At 42.6% G+C, this 21,785-nt stretch overlaps 2 protein-coding genes across 2 annotated transcripts in view; both read left to right on the forward strand.

The window, feature by feature from the left end:
* Positions 1-986: 986 nt before the first annotated feature.
* LOC310786204 (E3 ubiquitin-protein ligase TRIM39-like) lies at positions 987-2,234 on the forward strand (the record flags this gene model as incomplete). Its single annotated transcript, XM_083647375.1, has 1 exon — positions 987-2,234. The coding sequence occupies one exon, from the start codon at positions 987-989 to the stop codon at positions 2,232-2,234; it is 1,248 nt and encodes a 415-aa protein (XP_083503501.1).
* A 3,088-nt stretch (positions 2,235-5,322) lies between these two features.
* Positions 5,323-21,785, forward strand: part of LOC310786343 (CMP-N-acetylneuraminate-beta-1,4-galactoside alpha-2,3-sialyltransferase-like) — a gene marked incomplete at both ends in the record, with an annotated part of 38,885 nt that continues 22,422 nt past the window's right edge. The window contains 4 exons of the mRNA XM_083647536.1: positions 5,323-5,452; positions 14,167-14,209; positions 14,542-14,634; positions 21,504-21,598. Of these exons, the coding sequence (XP_083503662.1) occupies positions 5,323-5,452; positions 14,167-14,209; positions 14,542-14,634; positions 21,504-21,598 (361 nt within the window). The remainder of the gene's footprint in view (positions 5,453-14,166; positions 14,210-14,541; positions 14,635-21,503; positions 21,599-21,785) is intronic.

The following is a 21,785-nucleotide window of genomic DNA, read 5'->3' on the forward strand; positions in this document are numbered from 1 at the left end:
CTTTGCCACTTTCGTGAAATGATAGAAGGCGAGGGGCCAGTTAATAAACAAACAATATACATTTTTCTGTAGCGGATTGTAGGTTTTTGGGGTGTCAGCCGGAGTTTAGGCTGACAGTGTTGTGCACACCGGATAGTTAGTTAGGTTAAGTTAGTTAGGTTAAGTACATACATAAGTGCCTGGGTAGCGAGCAGATGGCAGTATTTGACAATTTAGCAGCTAAATCATAGATTATTGAAAGATATTCCATATTCCAGACTGAAATGCTATAACAGAAGTATTGGCCAGAATGACATGAACATTTATTGGACACTTATTCAGCGGATATCTTGCATGTTGCGTTCAGGTGCACTGTAAAAAAAAAAAATTTTTTTTTTTTTTTTTTTGGTCAACATCTTATTGTGGCGGTCAAAATATTATTGTGGCGGCCTGCCACAAATTCCTTTATGTATGGGAAACACTGATATATATATAGGGGAGTGAGGTTTACTTACTGCACAGCACTACCCACTGGCTACATAAGCAAGGTAGGCTAAATGCATAAAACGTAGAGTAAAATGTAAGGAACCACAGCAACAACAGCACCATCCACTGGTCACAAAATCAGATGTCAGAATGATTCACGTTAATAGTTAACCCATGACAGAGACAGGTGAAATTAAAAGCAGACTTTGACATTGATGAACAACAGAGCGGAGACACCATTACAGGGTGTGAGACCGAACACATTTGGAGGATTGTACGCAGCAAGTTGGAGTGAATGTGATCTGGTGAGTCTTTGCTATTGAAAGATCATTTGGATACCAAAGCAAATGGCTGAGAAAAGCATTCTTGTTGAAAGTTTCCTGAGTTGCCGTGTGTGTTCAGAGACTTGCACAGATCCTGTGGCTCTGACCTGCGGCCACACGTTCTGCTCCCGCTGCCTGAGACATGTCTCGGAACACGCTCAAAACAAGAAGTGTCCCACTTGTAAAAGAAGATACTCGATGGATCTAGATGTCAACTTTTCACTAAACGTTACACTTAAAGTATCTGCCGCCTATGCTGGGAGACAGATAACTGGATCATCTGAGACAGAGAAAGGAGAGGGCAAAGTGCAGGGATGGTGTCGTAAACATCCAGAAGGGCCTAGCCTGTTCTGTAAGGAGGAACAGAGACTGGTGTGTCCGGCCTGCGAGTTCTCTCAGCACCACGGTCACGAGGTGGTTCCTATAGAAGAAGTAGTCACTGACTTTAAGAAGTATCTGGAGTCTGACCTAAAGTCTCTACAGGACAAGATGGACAAATACAAAGAGGTTGAGAAGAAATACAACAGAGTGAATCAGCACTCCAAGAACCAGCTGCTGGCCACAGAGAGACGGATCTCAGCAGTGTTCAACAAGCTGCACCAGTTCCTGAGAGAGGAAGAGGAGGCCAGGCTGACGGCTCTGAGGGAGGAAGAGGAGCAGAGGAGGAATAATGTCACCAGAAATATGAATATTTTTCAGGAGAAGATGTCCTCTCTGTCAGAGAGCATCTCTGCTGTGGAAGAAGACCTGCACAAACACAATGTGGCATTCCTGTCCAGTTATAAAGACACTCATACCAGAGTCCAGTGCTCCGTGCCGCCGGATCCACAGCTGGTCTCAGGAGCACTGGTCGATGTGGCCAAACACCTGGGCAACCTGGACTTCACAGTCTGGCAGAAGATGAAGGAGAAGGTCACGTTCAGTCCTGTCATTCTGGACCCAAACACTGCAGCCCCCTGGCTCTATTTGTCTGAGGACCTTACCAGTGTGAGCCATGGTGGAGACACCTGGCAGCAGCTCCCTAACAACCCAGAGAGACACACTAAGTATGCCAGTGTTCTGGGCTCTGAGGGCTTCTGCTCAGGGAAACATAGCTGGGAGGTGGAGGTGGGAGATCATCCTCACTGGGCTGTGGGTTTGGTTAAAGAGTCAGCTGACAGGAAGGGGGCGCGAGATGCCTCACCAGAATATGGCATCTGGTCGTGTTTCTACCTTTGCAGTGGAGAATACAGTAATGTACTTTATGAGAAGGTTCCAGTGAAGAAGGCTCTCCAGAGGATCAGAGTCCACCTGGACTATGACAGAGGGTTGCTGTCCTTCTACGACTCTGAGGACAACACTCTCATCTGCACGCACACAGACACCTTCACTGAGAAACTCTACCCATTGTTCTCTATTGGACCAGCTGGTGATGCCAAGACCACTCATATCAAAGTCTTAAGCTAAGGCTACTCGACTAGGGACTATAGACATTTTCTACCAGAGCCTTTTCTACCCTGGCAGTATCTTCAAAATGTTTCATATCCCTAAATCTGCACAACCCAAGCTAAAAGGTTATGCAAATCAATAAACCAGAATAACTGGAAAAAATATCGAAATTGTGCCATAAACTAAAAATCGGACAAAAAAATGACATGTTTTTTTTACCAAAACTTGCTAAATACAATACACACAAAAAAATGTTTTAGCCCAAAATAATTGTAAATGTAAGAAACGTTAACAAAATAGTTCTCAGCAGAGTGCAAAGGTAGTTTTGGCCCTCCCACCCCGGTGAAGAAGGTAACCGATGTCTGGAAGACACCTGCCCACTCTGTCTCCTCTCTGATGGCAGAAATACAACAGCATTCGGCTCGCCAATTTAAAAGACATCAGTGAGAGATGTGCGTGTGCGCGCACGCGTCTGTGTGTGTGTGCGCGTGCATGTTATTAGGGAGTTTATTTTTAGTTAAAGAGTAGAATTCTGTTGAGTTGTGTGTGGGGGATACTGGGGTAAATGGCCCCCTCCCAGTGGTTGCCCTATTGTGCATTGCATTGTACATTATATTACAGACAATTCAATTCACACAGGTGTCTGAATTGAATTGTCTGTACCGGTAAAAAAGAAACTTTGTGCTTCATCGCTTACCTGATAATGTCAGCACAACGCATGGATGTAGGAAACATGAGGGACAGGGGAAAGGTGGTTAAAATGTCCCCCCTCAAAAAATAAAGCAGTAGATTCTGTTATTTGCCTCCACTTTGAAAAACTAACCACTGGACTGTTATTTTGAAAAGCCGTTATTTTGAAAAGTTTTTTTTTTTTTTTGGATGGGCCATATGTATCTTGTATTAAAATGGGGGGAACAATATTGTGAAATGCCGTGATATTTTGGTAGATATTTTGGTACTGTGTACCATATTGTGAAATTTCATACCATTACATCCCTATTACCTAATACAATCTTATAGTCAATAAGTCTGTCGCCGTGTTCACTGTGGCTGTCCTACTAGACAGGACAGGACTTGGACTATGCACTAGTAGGCAGGGTGCGCTTTGCAAGCCAAAAAAATTGTGCTTCACCACCGCTGCTACAACTCCTAGGGGAGACACTGCCTCCCCTTGTGTAGCTTGTTTTCAGGTGACGTTAACGTCAGGGGGCTAGACCATTGACTGTATCCTGGGGCGAATGGCGTGACGCCCCAAACGTATGTGCAGATCATGCTGGAGGGCAGCCAGCAGCAGGCTACATATTAGGAAGCGATAGGAAAGCACTCGCAAAATGCATATGCTTTGTACTATGGCTGGAAAAATGGCTTCCCTTCATTGTATATGTACTGTATCATATCCTATATGTTGTGTAATCTCCTGGCGATACCTGCAGCGTGGAGCGGCATCCAACCCTCTTGCACACTCACTTTCCTCCATTCTCCATAGAGCTACCCTCCAGCGACGTCATCGCAATCACATGGTTGCAAACAAGCTATTGAGGCAAGCAGCCACACAAAACGCATCAATGTGATTGGATCAGATTTGGAAATAATGATTTGTTTTCATCTCGTTAGTTTTGCCATATCAAGTGATCAGATGGTAATTGAATATGCCTTGATTCTTGTATCTAAATGGAACTAAATACATCTGAGGCTTTACAAGCTACTGTGTCAGAGGTCATAGACTTAGAACTTTAGCGGGCCTGATCAGCTAGGGTGAAGCAGTTTTGCCGAAATGATGGTGCGGGTTAAAGATGTGCCACTAGCCCTTGGGTAAGCTGATCCAAGACCAACTTTTTGATGTCACCCTTCTAAAGCTGTATGTAAATATATGTAATGTATTGTTTGAAATAAAATACACATCCATTTGAAACCATAATAAAAAAAGAAAGTGGAATTTGAATTATTCAAGTCTTAAAAATCATAGGTTAAAGTTGACCTTTCTGTGTGTTTATATTAAGTTTTATTAATTGAGATTTTTTTTTTTAAGTAACATGCCATCCCCTTTGTACCACGATGAAGTTTATTACTGGCTGTAAATCTCTCACTCATAACTGAACCTCGTATCATTTGGTTTTCATTGGCCTGCCCTTTACACAAGTCTCTCTGGTACACATCCCAAGTTGTTTACAGGGGTCATATTAGTCTATAACAGTTGAGATATTCTCTCCTAAATGAAGCGCATACATATCTGACCCAGGTCCTACAGTAATTGTTATTTTAGTGAAAATTAACTCAACTACAAGTACATGTATTACTAGTCCAAGAAATTACCCAAGCAAGAGTAAAAAGTAGCCAATTTAAAAGTACTCAAGTAAAAGTAGGCTACATTTGAGTTACTTTGTTTAATGTTTTATATTTTAATTTTTACAGTAATAATTATATTGCACATCAAGCTGTCCTTCACAGATGCAGCCAGGCATGCGTGATTCTGTCCTTTGCCAGATGAGCTCGAGCTGCTAGCAGCAGCAGCAGCAGCAGCAGCAGCAATATGACACACATCCATTTAGCTATGCCTATCAGCTGTGTCAAATGAAACTGAGATTTATGAACTAATCTGATAATGGAGATCATCACAATTTTGTGTCGACACCTGTCTAATTCAGTTGGCCAGTCTTGAGCACGATTTAATTTAATTGTCCACTGCACTAACGAGCCACCAGTTTGGCGCCCTAAATGTACAAAATATGTAAATAATACACTGTAGGTCAGCGGTAGATTCCCTGCCTACCAATGTGAGGGTTCGCGGGTTCGAGCCCCCGTGTTACCTCCATCTTGGTCGGGCGTCCATACAGACACAATTGGCCGTGTTTTGTACCTATTTACCTACTGCACCTTGTCTGTAACACAGCCCACCCCCACAGCATAAGAATTCCACACGTGTCGTGCATACTTGTACTTGTACAACGGAGTGACAATAAAATCTTGAATCTTGAATCATATATAAATAGGCGGGTGTAATAAGTATGCATATGATTTATTTTGTATATGTGTGGGCTAACTGGTGTATCTGATCTGTTTTGCCAGGCTCCAGTGTGGGAGGTGCCATGTATGGTAGCTGCCCGAGATGAGAATGAAGCCCAATCGCACCCTCCTCCTGGGGCTTTGTTCCATGCTGGCCCTGGGGTTCCTCTACTACTCCTCAGGGAGGCTCACTTTACGAGGCTGGGGCTACAAGTCACGTAAGTTTGACGGAGGTTTGACCAAGGTTTTGAAGGAGAAACTGCAGGTTTCCCAGAACCAATTAATAAGGCTAACTTCTAGGCCTAGCCCCTAGAGACCATGTGGGAAAAGAACTCTTCCAGAAGCTGGGCTGGCTCCCCGTGGATGCTAGATATGTTCAGCTCCAACTTAACATTGTCCATAACATTTATAACAACAGAGCCCCTGATTATCTTAGCAATCACTTTCAGAGGAGTGGAGATACACACTCCCACAACACTAGAGCCAGTACTGCTGACTTACGTCTACCTGGCTTTAAAACAAACCTAGGTAAGTGCTCTTTTAAATTTATTGGGGGCAAAAATTGGAACATGTTGCCCCTCCACTTAAAGTGTACAAGCAGCCAAGGTGTTTTCAAGAAGAAGGTCAAATTGTGGCTTCTTGATCAAGTCCATGTCTAGGCTATGATGTACAGCTTCTTTTGTGTATTTTGATATGTATGTTTTTTTTAATCTCTCATTGCATAAACCATACTGTATTGAATGCTTCTGTTAATTATTTCATGTTTATATTGTTGTTGTTTTTTATATCTACCTGTTTTAGACCAAGGACCACAATGGAAATAAGTCTTGACTTTATTACTGAGATCCGTGTCTGTACTTTGTTTAGTACATTGTATTTCAATTTGTAACCGTCAAATCAAATCAAATCAAATCAAATCAAATAAGTGTTCCCAAGCTAAAGGGCCAGTAACCTTTGACCCTTAACAATCTATCAGTGACCAGTAGGAATTGCAACTAGGGCTGCAACTAACAATCACTACTGATGATGTCATCAGTGATGTCATAAGTCTCAGAAGACACTGATTGATGTCATCAGTGATGTCATAAGACTGATCCGCGCATGCCAATGGAGCAGGTGAGGCCACGCAGCAGCCGAGCTGTGGGCGAGACCGCGCAGCGGCCGAGCTGGAGCTGCAGGGCCAGCTCGGCGAGCTGCAGGACGGGCGAACCTAGGAATCGAGCGCTGCCTAGTTAATTAAAATAGTTAGATTAATTCAATAGTTGTCAATTAATCGATTAATCATTGCAGCTCTAATTGCAACAGCATTGATCAAACTGGCACAAGTCTCTGGTGCAGGCCCCTCCCCCTTACCAGTAATGGACACAAACGAAGTCACATTTTCATTATATTCAGTAATATTCATTATATTCAGTTGTGGGTTTACTTTTGTCTTTGTCATTATCTTGGATTACTAATCCCAAAGGCAGATTTTCATTGTTAAACGGACTATAATGCTGTGGTGTGAATCACCAGACTATAATGCTGTGGTGTGAATCAACAGACTATAATGCTGTGGTGTGAATCAACAGTCTATAATGCTGTGGTGTGAATCAACAGACTATAATGCTGTGGTGTGAATCAACAGACTATAATGCTGTGGTGTGAATCAACAGACTATAATGCTGTGGTGTGAATCAACAGACTATAATGCTGTGGTGTGAATCAACAGTCTATAATGCTGTGGTGTGAATCAACAGACTATAATGCTGTGGTGTGAATCAACAGACTATAATGCTGTGGTGTGAATCAACAGACTATAATGCTGTGGTGTGAATCAACAGACTATAATGCTGTGGTGTGAATCAACAGACTATAATGCTGTGGTGTGAATCAACAGACTATAATGCTGTGGTGTGAATCAACAGACTATAATGCTGTGGTGTGAATCACCAGACTATAATGCTGTGGTGTGAATCAACAGACTATAATGCTGTGGTGTGAATCAACAGACTATAATGCTGTGGTGTGAATCAACAGTCAGGCGAGAAAATCCACCCTGACCCACATTTGACCTTGTTCAGTCTCTCTGTTATGTCAACTGAAGCTCATGTTGGGGGAGAACACAGGTGGATGGGGAACCGTACATTATAGCTATACTCGCACAAGGTGAAAACAACAGCCAGTACAGCTGGTACAGATAAAACAAAATTCATGACTTTCACTCGCTGTGTTTTAGAGATGTAACGGTATGAAAATTTCACATCACGATTATCGTGACCACTGATCAAAATGATCACGGTTATTGTATTATCACTGTATTTGTAAAAAAAAAAAATACTGAAAATGTTCAAAAAGTACTGAGAGACTCACTGAAATGATTTTACGTTTTATATTGAAAACTCAGACCCAAAAAGGATTGATACACTCACTGAAATCATTTCTCCAAGGCTGCACGTTTGCATCTGGGAGACGGTTGCCAACTTTGGTTGATGATGATGGACAGTATTTACCATGTTTTTCAAAGCACTGTAATCATGGTACCACGGTTTTAATGATAATGAAAATTTTAAACGGTACGGTTATCATAAGGAATTTTATCACGGTTATCATTAAAACCCGTTATTGTTACATCCCTACTGTGTTTACATGCACACTTTTTCGGGTCAACTGTTTCCATGTGATGGGATGTAGTTAGAAAATAACTCTTCTGGCAGCAGCTCCAGTGGTGTAGTCTACCTTTTTTCAGAGGGTATACTGACTCTGACCCCCCCCCCCCCCCCATTGTTGTTGTTCCTCCCCAAATTTACAGAATAGCTTCAGCTAGTGTCCTCTAGAGCAGTGATTCCCTAGGGGTACTTGAGCAGCTTGCAGAGGGTACTTGGAATGATTGGGGAATACAATTTACCTCCAAAATGATAAATAAATATATATATATTCCAAGTCATTTCATAAGCCCATTGTTAAAATGTGATGTGTGTGCCGCAACTAGTTCTGCTGGCAAGTGTCAACTGCTACACTGTTCTGCTACTGATAATGGCAAAAAAACAACAACTAAAAACCCAAACACCGGCAGTTCAGTGAAACATATATTTTGTATAGATTTACTTGTATGTAATCATCACCACGCATGAGTGAGGGGTACTATTGTCATGGAAAAACAGCTCAAGGGGTACATAAGACAAAAAAGGTTGGGAACCACTGCTCTAGAGAGAGAGTGGCGTCAGCGGAGGACCAAAATGCGAGACTCATTAGCCAATGAACAGCCAGGAATGGGTCTCGCGCTACTTTTGCATGCTAAAATAAAGCTGATAATGTACAATTTGATTCAAGTGATGAAAAACCCTTTCAAAGTACAACACAAATTGTCTATTTTACTGCAACTCGACAGTGCTGCTTTTTTTACTCAAGAGTTCCAGGACCTTACTTCCTGGAAAAAAACTGGTCCATTGGAGGGAATGGACCGTCTTTGCGTCAAGATGGAGGGCATCATTGGGCCTGTTTAATCTGATTGAGGTGTTTATATGGAGCGTTTTTAATCCGTTTGGGGCTTTTAAACCTATTAGACTAGACTCCATGTAAATGTGCCTACTGATGTGAGGATGAAGCCATCAACTCTTGCAAACATTATTACACTGTACAAATCAGGTAGAATCTTAAATATTTTTTAATATTACATAGAAAGACTCTAAGGTCTTGAGAGTCATTTCGTAACAGATATTGACCTAAATGAAAATGAATAAAATTAGGAGATAGCAAACAAGCAAAGTCTAATGTGTCCTTGTTTAAGTAGAGGATTTTTTTTTGTCAGTCCAGTTTACTTTTTTTTACCACATGGGGGCGCTAATGCATTTGCTTATGGACAGGATTTTTCATCCACTCAACATGCAAGCTGCTATGACAGTACTTGGACATTGATCACCTGGGCTTATTGACCAAAGCAAAGATGAAACTGGTATGTACTGTATATGGTATTCCATATACTGTATCAAAGTGTTCAAATAAAAGATAATAGAGAATTTTAGCAATTTTTGAGGTGCTGAAATGTATACTGGTGATAATGTAACAGGCCTGGAATGAAGTGCTGCTCATTTCAATGAATAATATTCACCTTATGGAGCCCCGCCCAGTTGACCTGTTTGTTTTACGACTTCCTGTTCAAAAAGCTAGTGACTCACTGGAAGCAGGAAGTGTAAACACAATCTGTTACGATCTTCTACATAAGGTGAATACTTTTCTTATGCCAACATTCCTTCCCCTGAATTATGTCCCCACCACTTTTCAACAAAATTTGACACTCAATTCAATCAGCATTCAGAATACACAGAATCCTGACGAGAAAACGTTGGGAGATTTTATAGCCTATACTCCATGCAGGGTTTTTTTTCTCTTCTCCTCACGAGTGTTGAAAATCTCCACTTTGTCCACGTGCATAGAGAAAATAACTATTTTGGGGGGCAGTGGTAAGTGCTGTCACCTCAGAGCTAGAAGGTCCTGGGTTTGATTCCCACCTGGGACGCTGTGAGCGCTGAAGGAATGCGTGCCCGTCCGCATGTCCTCGAGTGCCCGCCGCCCGGGTGGGGTCGTCAAAAGGGCCTTTCTGTGTGGAGTTTGCATGTTCTCCCCGTGCCCCCTGGGGGTTTCCTTCATATAGGAACCCCTCACCAAAACATGCAATATCCTGGTCGCTGAAGCGGTGCCTCCTCTGGTCGTTCGGGGCGCCTGTTCAGAGGGAGGGGAACTGGTTGGAATAGCGTGATCCTCCCACGTGCTATGTCCTACCGGTGAAGCTTCCCAGCGTCAGGTGAAAAGAAGCAGCTGGCTAACTGCCCATGTCTCGGAGGAAGCATGGAGTTTTGGCTCTCCCCAGATCGTCAGAGGGTGGAGCAGCAACCAGGATAAATACATTTAAATTAGCACTAATGGGGGATAAAAATGGGTTACAACAAATCTGGGGGAAAATATATATATAAAAAAAATAAAAAATAAAGAAAATAACTCCCATATCCTCTCCTGCTCCAGCAGGCAGGAGTCCCCTTTGTGTCAAGACGGAGGGCATCATGAGCATGCTGCGCAGAAAGAACGCAGCCAGAGAGTCATAATCAGTTTCATCGTTTAGTTTACATGATAACATTTTTCTTTTGATCCATGAAAAGGTTTAAACTTACCCCTCTGCAACCGATTGAGATTCCAATCGGTTTGGGCCAGTTTAAGCTGATTGAGGTGTTTGGAGCATTTTTTTTTATCGGATTGGGCTTTTAAAACCTATTTCAAGCTGATTATTATGCTCCATGTAAACGTGCCTCACGATAAAGCAGTTGTGATGAGATGCACAGATGGTATTAACAAGCTCCTCCTGGGTAAAACTAAAAAATATATATAGCTCAGCTACAATATACACGCACACTACTACTTTCCCCTTTTCCTTTCAATCTGTCAGCTGCACCTCAGGTTCTGTGAAAATACACATATTTCAGAGGAGCAAATTACTTTTTGACCTCAGGCATACTGTATCAGCATTTGCTAGCAATTTGGGAGCGATGTTTGTTCACTGCTTGCTGGGGATGCAGATGTTTGTTCACTGCTTGCTGGGGATGCAGACTTCACTCAAAGTTCATCAAAGGGGTGGAGGGGCCGAGGCTGGAGCATGGCTGGTCCTCTGCAAACATGAGTCCAGGCTTGATGTGAAAATCGCCCCCGTGATGTCAAAACCAAGTCAATGTTTGTTGATTAGCGCACTTAAGCTTTTCCTGAATCTGTACACTTTTGGCAGGCAGAAAAGAGACTTTTGCCAGACAGTTCAGCTGTAGTTTAAGCTTCTCAAACCAACCTTGTAAGCACAACTCGCACACTGCCCGTTTACATTTTGTGGCCCATGTATCCCCCACCATGGTGCCATGGCGGTGCGGCCTATTCCTTAACCCATTGATACCTGATGCAGCATTTGTGTGTGTATCCCTTTAAGACAGCGAACCGCGGTTCACGGTCTTAAAGAGATACGCACACAAATGAGGGATATACACACAAATGCTGCATCAGGTATCAATGGGTTAATGTGCTTTGATTTTTTTTTTTTTTTTTTTTTGTATCGTGGAATATTTATCAAATATGTTCTTACACAATGTGAAAAGTGTCTGGTGATCAGATGGGAAAAATAGCAGACTGAAATTGAAACTGTTAATCCTTTGACTGCCCACAGAAACCATCCGAAGCTTTCAGCATTTTCTGTACAGCTGTCGATTAGCAAGTCAAGACAGTTTGGGCTTTTCTTTATGTTATCACTTGTTTCTTTTAGCTCTACTTTAGCAGCGGTGTTTCATGCTTTAGGCAGGTGAGAATAATAATGCAAATAAATACTTGTAAGATGTATTTCAGTACTGTGTAAATTACTGGACAGTCCAATGTGATATTTTTTTACAGTGTGGCCTGTGGCAAGCCATCTAGAACAATATCTGCTCAAATAAGCATGCAAAAATTACAAAAAAATATCTTTGGTCAATGTAGATATAAAGGATATGTAGTTGGCTCGCCATAACTCGCATTCTAGGAATATCACTATTCACGATGTCCACGTCCGCGGCTCATGGCTCTTTCCTGGCCGGTGGCCGGCTTTCTCTCCCCGGGCGCAGTGAGCCAGCCAGGCGCTGTTACCATATATATTGTGTTTGTAACACAGACTGTTATTGAAATGTGCCTGGTACAGTAAGTCACGTCACGATACAGAAGTACAGTAAGATACTCTCGCAACGCCATTTCAGCTGGATTTTAAACTGTGGAAGTGAGATTTTATAGCAACAGTTGAGTTGTTGAGTTGCCAGCATAAAGCACTTTAATCCCCAAAATATAACATTTGCAATTACTAGGGGAATAATTCATCATAAGTCATTGTTTGAAAGACAAGGGCACGACTGTAGTGTTCACTTTTATTGACTCTTACTGACTAGACTACTAAATTTCTTGGAACTTATCAAAGCAGTTAATCATCAGATATGTACATGCCAGTCTTGGCATCTCTGTCCCTTAGATGCCATTCTCCACCAGTCCACCAGATGGCGTCAGACTTTTCTCCCTTCTGGGTTCCTGTGCTCGTTTGCCCTGCCCTGCTCTAGTGTCAGTGCCACATCAGCTGGCCCTTGTTTAGTTCGTTTGCTAGTCCAGTGTAAGTAAAGCTGAAGTTACACTACAAGACTTTCTCCCCGATTTTAGACAGGATTTCCAGTTGGGCACAGTCTGTCTTTGTCTACTCTAGTCTGCAGTTGTTGTGGGCAGTTGGCACCAAAATGTGTTAGTGTATGATGGGTACAGATTCTAATCGTCAAGTGTGTACTGCCTCCTGACGCCAGTCGGAGCCACGATTATATCAAACATGTTTGAATTTTCAAGCCGACTCTGGATGCAGTCGCGTAGTGTAAACTCATCAACAACTCACATGCATATGGACCCTGTCAAAATATCCAATGAAAAATGATGAGGCTATAAGCAGTCAAATAGCTAGTCATTCTTCATACAATACATATGATACCAAGGCACACGTGAATAATACAGGGACGAATGGAAGACTCAATTACAACAACATCAAAGACAACACGCTAAAAGCTGCTTGCTCACAGTTGAGCAGTCAAGTCAGCCAGAATAAAAAGGAAACTTCCGGTTACAACTTTCAAAATAATAAAATTTAAATAAAAGCACCATTGAAACATGTTTTTTTGTGTGTGAAATATACCCTAGTACCAAAGAGGAAAAGAAAACATTTGAGAGAAACCTGTTGTAAATTAACATAATGTTGTGCCTTCGAAAAGTCAATTTTAACCCGTAGTGAGACATGCAGTAATAGGTCCAGGTTGTAAAAAAAAACAGAATTCTCCTTAACATGACAGGTTTTGCCCTAGTGGCCGCTTTTTGGTAGTGCACCTTTAGTGCTGTAGCTATTCTCAGTCTGCATGACTTGATTTGATTTCTGATGGTTGATTTAATAGCCTTTTGAGGCCTTGAATATCGCTCATCAAATTCAAGACATTTCAAGATTCTTTCAGGACCTGTAGACATTGTGTTGCCAAATGATTTGGGGGGAAAATGATATATATTGATATAAAAAAATTATATATATTTTTTTGTACATACTATCAGTCTGATTCACTAATAGAGATTAGCCAAAATGTCACCTGGACCTAAAACACCTACAAAAAGTAGCAACAAACTTTTCTGCCCTCCATCCACATCCACGATGCCTTAATTACAGCCAGCTTTTCCATCAGCCGTCCCCCTACAACACGCGCTGTTCTCCCAGAGATGCTGTCAGCTCCGCTTGCATTGTGCGCGGCGCCCCCCGCTGGCTTATCTATACTGAGTGCTGTTGAAGTGGCCAAGCTGCTTTCTCTAATCATTCATTTTTCTTCTTCTACAGCAAAGAGGTTTGCTTCAGTGGGAAGATATAACCATGAAAAGCGTTGATAAGTGGTAACAAGAGATTGTTTCACTTCTGGAGCCACAGCTGTATTAGTTGTATTGAGGTTTTCCAAGAAGAACCATTACGGGCTAGTAGGGGCTAGGCTAAACCTTTTTTCTTTCTTTACTTTGCTTTGCCAATGTCTGCCTCCAATTACCGTAAAATAAACTATTTCTATTGGAGGGATTTTGAAATGAGATATAAGGTTGATTTGTGTTTGGGATTTCAGTAGGAGATACCGCTACTCTCGGGAACAAAGAATGTCCGTAAAAGTAAACTTCCGAGGCTGATTTATTATTGAAACCACTGTATGCACTTTTGAAAATAACCTTTTGAAGGGTTTTCTTTACTTCCTGGCAGGGTCAAGGAGCACATAAAGGACCATATACACTTTTTTAAAGTGTTCATACTGTATGACGGCATAATCTTATTAGCCCAGTAAATCTGCGGGGGGGAAATTGTCATTTAAATGGTCATTGTCGAGGCATATTTTACCTCCTCTCTCTCTTTCTCTTTATCTAGTGTATGACAAACAAGGATTCCTTCTGAGGCTGGATGTTAATCTGTAAGTATCCCCTCTATATATTACACCTCTCATTTAACGCTTTGTGTTTACTGGCTAGGCTTGATTTTGGCAACTGCTGAATAATCAGATAAAACCACCATTAAACATAACTCCTGGGGCGATAGCAGCATGCCTTCATCTCTCATTATGTCGTGTGACAGGAGAATCATACACTGCATCAAGAGAAACTGAACTAACCAAAGAGCCTTGTGATCATCTTGGTCATCTGGAAGACTTGAGACAAATTCCATGCATCATACCAGCAATTCCTCTTCTAAGGAGTTTGGAGACGTTGTTCATTGCTTGGCCTCACTCTGGTCTTTGCACTACAGGCCGCTGGAGCTGATGTACAAGTATGGCAATCTCAGCCAGGGTGCGTGCAAACCTGGCTTCGCCGCTGCCAAGATGACCGCCATTTATCCAAAGTAAGGATACATGTTACTCCTTTCCTTTTGCAGCTCACTTTGAAGGTGCTACTTGTAGCATTTTCAAATCAATCAATCAATCAATCAACATGCCATCATCATCATCATCATCAAAGTAATTGTGATAGCTTTTGTAAACAAGCTTTTCGTAAACAAAACCAAGCATGGTGGAGAATGGAGATCATAGATAGCCTCTATCTCACGTCAGTAACACTAGTGTTACTCACAATCAGGACCACTTTTCCCTATTGCGAAGCGAGTGGTTACTACTTGGACTGGAGCCTATCCCAGCATGCACTTGGGTAGATGTCACAGAAACAGTATGGACTAGTGTCACGATACCAGAATTTTGATTAAACTAGAAATCTCACGCGCTACGTGCGCTGGAATTCTAGGGTGGAGACTCTGGAGAAACTACCGTTTCCCCTTAACTCATACTCCCACCACTTATATAGCCTCAGCCAGCAAGGATTTATTACATCATGATGACATCACAATTGTTCGAGGGACATGCACTAATGACATCACAATTGATCAAGTGACATCACTGATGACATCACAATTGCCCAAGTGTCACTTCCATCACTAACATTTGATGCTACTATGATAGAGCAACTTTTGCACATGGTGTTTTTTGATGGTTTTCTGACATTATTGGTTCTGGAAACCAACTCGTTCCATATTTACTGTTGTCTGTTTGACTCAGACTGATCCAGTCCACTGTCAGGTGACACTCTCACTTCACTGCCTTCTCTAATCCTTCTTTTCACTTTTCAAATCCACACATCCACACATTCACACACACACACACACACACACACACACACACACACACACACACACACACACACACACACACACACACACACACACACACACACACACACACACACACACACACACACACACACATATACAGTATATATACACACACACACACACACACACACACACACACACACACACACACACACACACACACACACACAGTATATATGTATACAGTGTATATTGTATATACTGTATATATATATATATATATATATATATATATATATATATATATATATATATATATACTGTATATATATATATATATACCGTATATATAATATAGTATATCCCCACCCTATATCATTCAATATTCAGTTGAGTCCTTATTGAACTAGTGTTCAAATTGAACTTATCATGACAACACCATTTGCAACTGTCGTGTTGCTTTGACAACGGGCTCACTATCATTTTCCAGCCCATGTGTGACCTCAGCTCTCCCTCTCAGCCCCTCCATTCAACCGTGATGTCTAAGCCTGATTGCCTCTGTCGTCTGTACATGCCATTGTAGTTTCTCCCCGTTGGAACACTGAAGCCACAGATGATCAGTTCATCTAGGATCTTACACAGGACCCTCACTCTGGTGGGAATGCTTCTCCTCCTCAGTCCAGGAAACCCCCCCCCCCCCCTGCTCAGAAAGTGCTTTCCTTGTGTGTTGAGCTGGTCGCTGGTGCTCTGTGGGTGCACTTCATCTAAAGAGGGGCAGACATGAAGTCATAGGTGACCTGACCCCAGACCAGCTCTGTGGGTGCACTTCATCTAAAGAGTGGCAGACATGAAGTCATAGGTGACCTGACCCCAGACTATTGCTCAATAGGATGGCAGATTGACTCAGACCCAGCTAGTTTCATAGCTAGTGGGTCATGGTATCCCTCTCTATGTGAGCAACAGTGCCCCGACCGATATATCGGCCCGCCGATATTATTATTATATTATCACCGATATATTGGTATGGGCCGATATGGCTGATATTTTTTTATTTTATTTTCGAATGTTATAGATATCATGTTGTGTGTATTTGATCATTTTTCTTTAACTCAAGTTATATATATTTGTTCTTTTTTTGTATTTCTAATTATTCTTATAATAATTATTACATTCCCAGTGAAGTTTACTGTTTAAATGCACTGATGTCATTTTGGACAATAAAGTTGATTGTTAAACTGTAAAATATCCTGTCAACAGTACATAGGCCTATCCCAGGTCACGTCACGTCAAGTCATATCTTTGTCAAGTGTTTGATATTTGAGGGATCATTATAATGTGTATAATAATACAAGAATATATTGGCTGATATATCGATATCAGATTTTCTTTTAACTAATATCGGTATCGGCCCCAAAAATCCAGTATCGAACACAGTTACTGTGTTTTCTTACCCAGCCAAGTTCAAGTAATGCTGAGCGGACAGACCTGCATTGTGGAAATATCTCTGAGTTCAGAGTGGCATGAGACATGAAATATCCCCTTTCGGCCTCTGCATTATTGAGCAGCAAAGAGGCCCCCCACACCATGAAAGCCCTTCTTCACCTGCAAATCTTTTTTAGCGCTCTCTAAAAAACGAGTCGTAAGATGCACGTAAGTCTGAACGGGCCCATGTGGTGCACAGATCTTTTTTTGTCCCCCGTTCTGCTCTGCCGTTCTCCCAGTGCGTGCGAAAGCCAGGGCCCCGTCCACTTATCCAGTCTGCTTTAGCAGCGGAGACACGCAACGCTCCAATCCACCAGGGCTTTCAGACAGCCTTTACTGATGACGTGCGCCAGCGGAGAGTCCAGATCCCAACCTGGTCAAATAACACAGCAGAATTTTTCTCGGGAGAAGGGAGGGGTTCAAATGTTCTGAGCATCCTGAGATGAATGTCCCAGGCTGACCCATTTATACCGGCGTCTTTGTTCTGTCTTTCCCTGCACACTGACAGCAGGCGAGTCAGGTGAGAGTAGTAGTAGTAGCGCAGCAGCGGTAGATTCCCTGCCTACCAACACGATGGTCGCAGGTTCGACCGCTCCGTGTTACCGTGCTCCGTGCTTTGGTCAGGCGTCCATTGTCCATTGGTCCAATTGGGGTGAACTTGGTATTAAAAAAATAATTATTTACTTTTTGGGTGTACCCCATGTACCCACTTTCCCTTCAACCTGCCTTGTTTACTTCTACCCCCAGTCAGTGATTTCCTACAATTCCCAGAATGCTTTCCGACAACTCCCAGAGAAATAGTGTAAACTTGTTGCTTTCGTCATAGGTGGACGTAGGCGTAACGGCTTCACCTGTAAGCTAGTCAACTAGTTTGTGAACACTTGTGTCTTTGCAAAATGGCGGCTCTTTGATTCTAAGGACTGACGTTTACCATCGATGGTTTAAATATCTGAAACATTTTCTGATATCAACCTCCATTGTAGGTAGCTGCACTGGAAATATCTCAAATATGTCTGGAAATATGTCACACTGTCTAATATGCTTGGCAGTTATCTGTGGGAATTTGGAAAACAAAAATGCCAGTAATAGTTTTTTTTAACAGTGTTAAAGTGTTTTAGCCTTTAGGGTGGATTTTTCCCTTAACTGTTTTGTAGACATTCCAACATTCTCTGATTAGCAGCAGTTTTGTTTAGCCAAATCAGAGCTAATTTGCAGTTCATTATGTGATATTACAAATGAAAGGAAGCAATAATCTGCCAAGGCTGGAGGGGCTGTTGGGGCTGTTGGGGTTACAGCAACAGTTTCTCTTTAATCTGTGATGTTTTGTCACTGTTTGTAAGGAATGTCTCATTTCTCCAAATTCTACATGCCAAGGTTCCAGGTCTAGTCTATTTTTGTACAAATTTGAAAGTAATTAATTCCCATTAATTTGCTTTGGCAAATATTTCATTGCGTTTTAAGATTGATTTTTAAGTAATATTCCCCTAATGAGGACTTCTCGTGTTTTGAAGCATGTAGCCTAAATACCGAAGTGCGGTTGGTCTTGTCAGTCTCTGGGCAAGGAATGTTTTAATTTGGTTTCAGGTTGATCTCCAGTATTCCAGCAAAGCCAGTTTGATCTCCCAATGCCTCTGGCAGGCAGGGTATAAAGTGCCATATGAAATATAATCTTGTTTTTATTTCTTAAAATTCCTGTTTTGAATTTCTCCATTTGATTTTTTTAAATAAGTTAAGTTAAGTTATCCTTTATTTATCCCCTTGGGGAAATTCATCCTCTGCATTTGACCCATCCTCTACTAGGAACCTTCCTAGAACTAGGAGCAGTGGGCAGCCACTGTGCAGCGCCCGGGGACCAACTCCAGTTCTTTTGCCAGTACCTTGGCCAGGGGCACTGACAGGAGTATTAACCCTAACATACATGTCTTTCTTGATGGTGGGAGGAAACCGGAGCACCTGGAGAAAACCCACACAGACACGGGGAGAACATGCAAACTCCACACAGAAAGGACCTGGGACGGACTGGGGTTCGAACCCGGGACCTTCTTGCTGTGAGGCAACAGTGTTAACCACTGAGCCACCGTGCCGTCCAAATGAAATTCTATTAAAATTATGACTTGGATTTGCCTGTGGTCATTGGACATCTGAGGCCACTGAATGGTATACAAATAGCAAAATGTGTGATTTCTACTCCCAGTGTGAACATTACCGACTCTTCATCGTCCTGCATCCTGATGGGAAAAAAGTTTCAAAAGAATGGTGCCTAAATGAGGAGTTTGACTTTGTGGCTGCACATCTAAAGCCTTAATGTCTTAAAGTGGAGACAGATGTGAACATTAAATAGAGCATGACATGCTTAATGCTCCAAACTAACAAAATATAGTTAACTGTAATTTTTGTTTTACATGCAAAGTTGAACACACCTTAATTAAGTTGGTGCAGGTGGTGGCAGGTCGATCACCATACCCGCCTCCTCCAGTCTGTATTTCGAAGTGTCCTTGGGCAAGATACTGAACCCCAAATTGCTCCCAATGGCTGCACCAAGACCCTACAGCAGTGGTTCCCAACCATTTTTGTCTTATGTACCCCTTGAGCTGTTTTGCCATGCCAATACTATCGTTCTATCTGATCACGTCGTAGCTGCTGCTAGTTCCCCAGCTCTCCCCCTCGTACCGCTCTGTGAGCCTGTGGTGGTGCAGGTACACTCAGACAGTCATACCTGTCTGTGAGCCTGTGGAGGTGCAGGTACACTCAGACAGTCATACCTGTCTGTGAGTCTGTGGTGGTGCAGGTACACTCAGACAGTCATACCTGTCTGTGAGCCTGTGGTGGTGCAGGTACACTCAGACAGTCATACCTGTCTGTGAGCCTGTGGTGGTGCAGGTACACTCAGACAGTCATACCTGTCTGTGAGCCTGTGGAGGTGCAGGTACACTCAGACAGTCATACCTGTCTGTGAGTCTGTGGTGGTGCAGGTACACTCAGACAGTCATACCTGTCTGTGAGTCTGTGGAGGTGCAGGTACACTCAGACAGTCATACCTGTCTGTGAGCCTGTGGAGGTGCAGGTACACTCAGACAGTCATACCTGTCTGTGAGTCTGTGGAGGTGCAGGTACACTCAGACAGTCATACCTGTCTGTGAGTCTGTGGAGGTGCAGGTACACTCAGACAGTCATACCTGTCTGTGAGTCTGTGGTGGTGCAGGTACACTCAGACAGTCATACCTGTCTGTGAGTCTGTGGAGGTGCAGGTACACTCAGACAGTCATACCTGTCTGTGAGTCTGTGGTGGTGCAGGTACACTCAGACAGTCATACCTGTCTGTGAGTCTGTGGTGGTGCAGCTACACTCAGACAGTCATACCTGTCTGTGAGTCTGTGGTGGTGCAGGTACACTCAGACAGTCATACCTGTCTGTGAGTCTGTGGTGGTGCAGCTACACTCAGACAGTCATACCTGTCTGTGAGCCTGTGGTGGTGCAGCTACACTCAGACAGCTGGTGGATTAACTGGAAGCACAATTCTCCCTAATCCTCTAAAGCATTTAGCCATTAACACCTTAAGTGCCATAGCCGAAATAATTCGTCTTACATAATCCAACGCTTAAGTGCCAGAGCCGAGTTTACTCGTCTTACATAAACATTTTTTTTTTTTGACGGTGGGACATCAATCAACAACTTTTACATCTTCGAGATCACTATTGGAGCAAGATAATGTGTATAATCTATTTTACCGACCCACTAAGTGTTGACAGTGCTCCCCCAGACGACCGAAATCAAAGAAAAAACTGCCGCGGGACCAAGCCGTTCAAGGAAATGCCGTGGCGATTTTACAGTAATCCATTCAAGACTTGTCTTGCCTGAGAGCGGCCGCGCACCGGCAGCAGCACACAGAGAGCGGAGAGCGATTTGCAAAATAGATCATAGGTGAAACACACTTTGAAACACCTCAGAAAGGCCAGAATCAACATCTGCCCATCGCCCACGCATTCCCCGGCCCATCTTGACTCGCACAAGGAGCGTCCGCACGCAGGCAAGCAGGCAGGCAGGCACACAGGCAGGCAGCAGCAAAAGCGCTTCTGACACGCCCGCTGTACAGCCAGGAGGAAGGAGGAGAAGACACACGGAGGGAGGAGTTTGAATGAGAGGGGTGTTTCCTGTTGTTATGGAGGAAATTACTGTTCAAAACTATTGTTTAGAATGTCTGACGGTCTTACTGATGCCAAAAATGAATGGTTAAAGTGACTGTTTCACAAAAAGCCATTTATCTCTGAATAAATTTCCAGACGCTGAAACCATGCTGTACTCAACGGCTAATATCTACATAACTACTAACTCTGCAAACTAACTCTTTTAGACAGAGAAAGCACACATTCTATTAGTTATTTTTAGATGATTGGTGTTCATGAATTCTTAACAGAAAAGAATCCTCGGCTGTTGTAAAATGAGCCAGAATCGTCAAAAACACCCCTGGCACAACTTACCTACAGGAATGAAAACATGGCTGGCATTCAATGTGTTAATCAGTACATCTGCAGTGTTCACATGAGGGCTGTGCGGGCGGCGCGCTGGACAGATCTTTTTATCGATGGACACTTGCTTGTTGTAACTTGCGTTTTCTTCTATATCACCAGGTTCACCAAACCAGCGCCAATGTTCCTCGATCCAAATTTTAAACGATTCTCCAAGATTGGTGATTATTTCCCACCCTTTGGAATAAAATCACAAGGTATGAGTTGACTTTATTATCTTCACTAACATTTGGAGGTCATACACATCAGCCCAATGTCATTCCAACAAACCTGGCATGTGTGATATTGTCTCGCTCTTACAGTACTTGTTCCTTGTCATGTTTAAGATATTTTAACTGTATTATTATTTTCACATACAAATGAAATGAATAGTGGAAGTCATGG

The sequence above is a fragment of the Poromitra crassiceps genome, assembly GCF_964638095.1.
Source record: "Poromitra crassiceps genome assembly, chromosome: 12".
NCBI lineage: Eukaryota > Metazoa > Chordata > Actinopteri > Beryciformes > Melamphaidae > Poromitra > Poromitra crassiceps.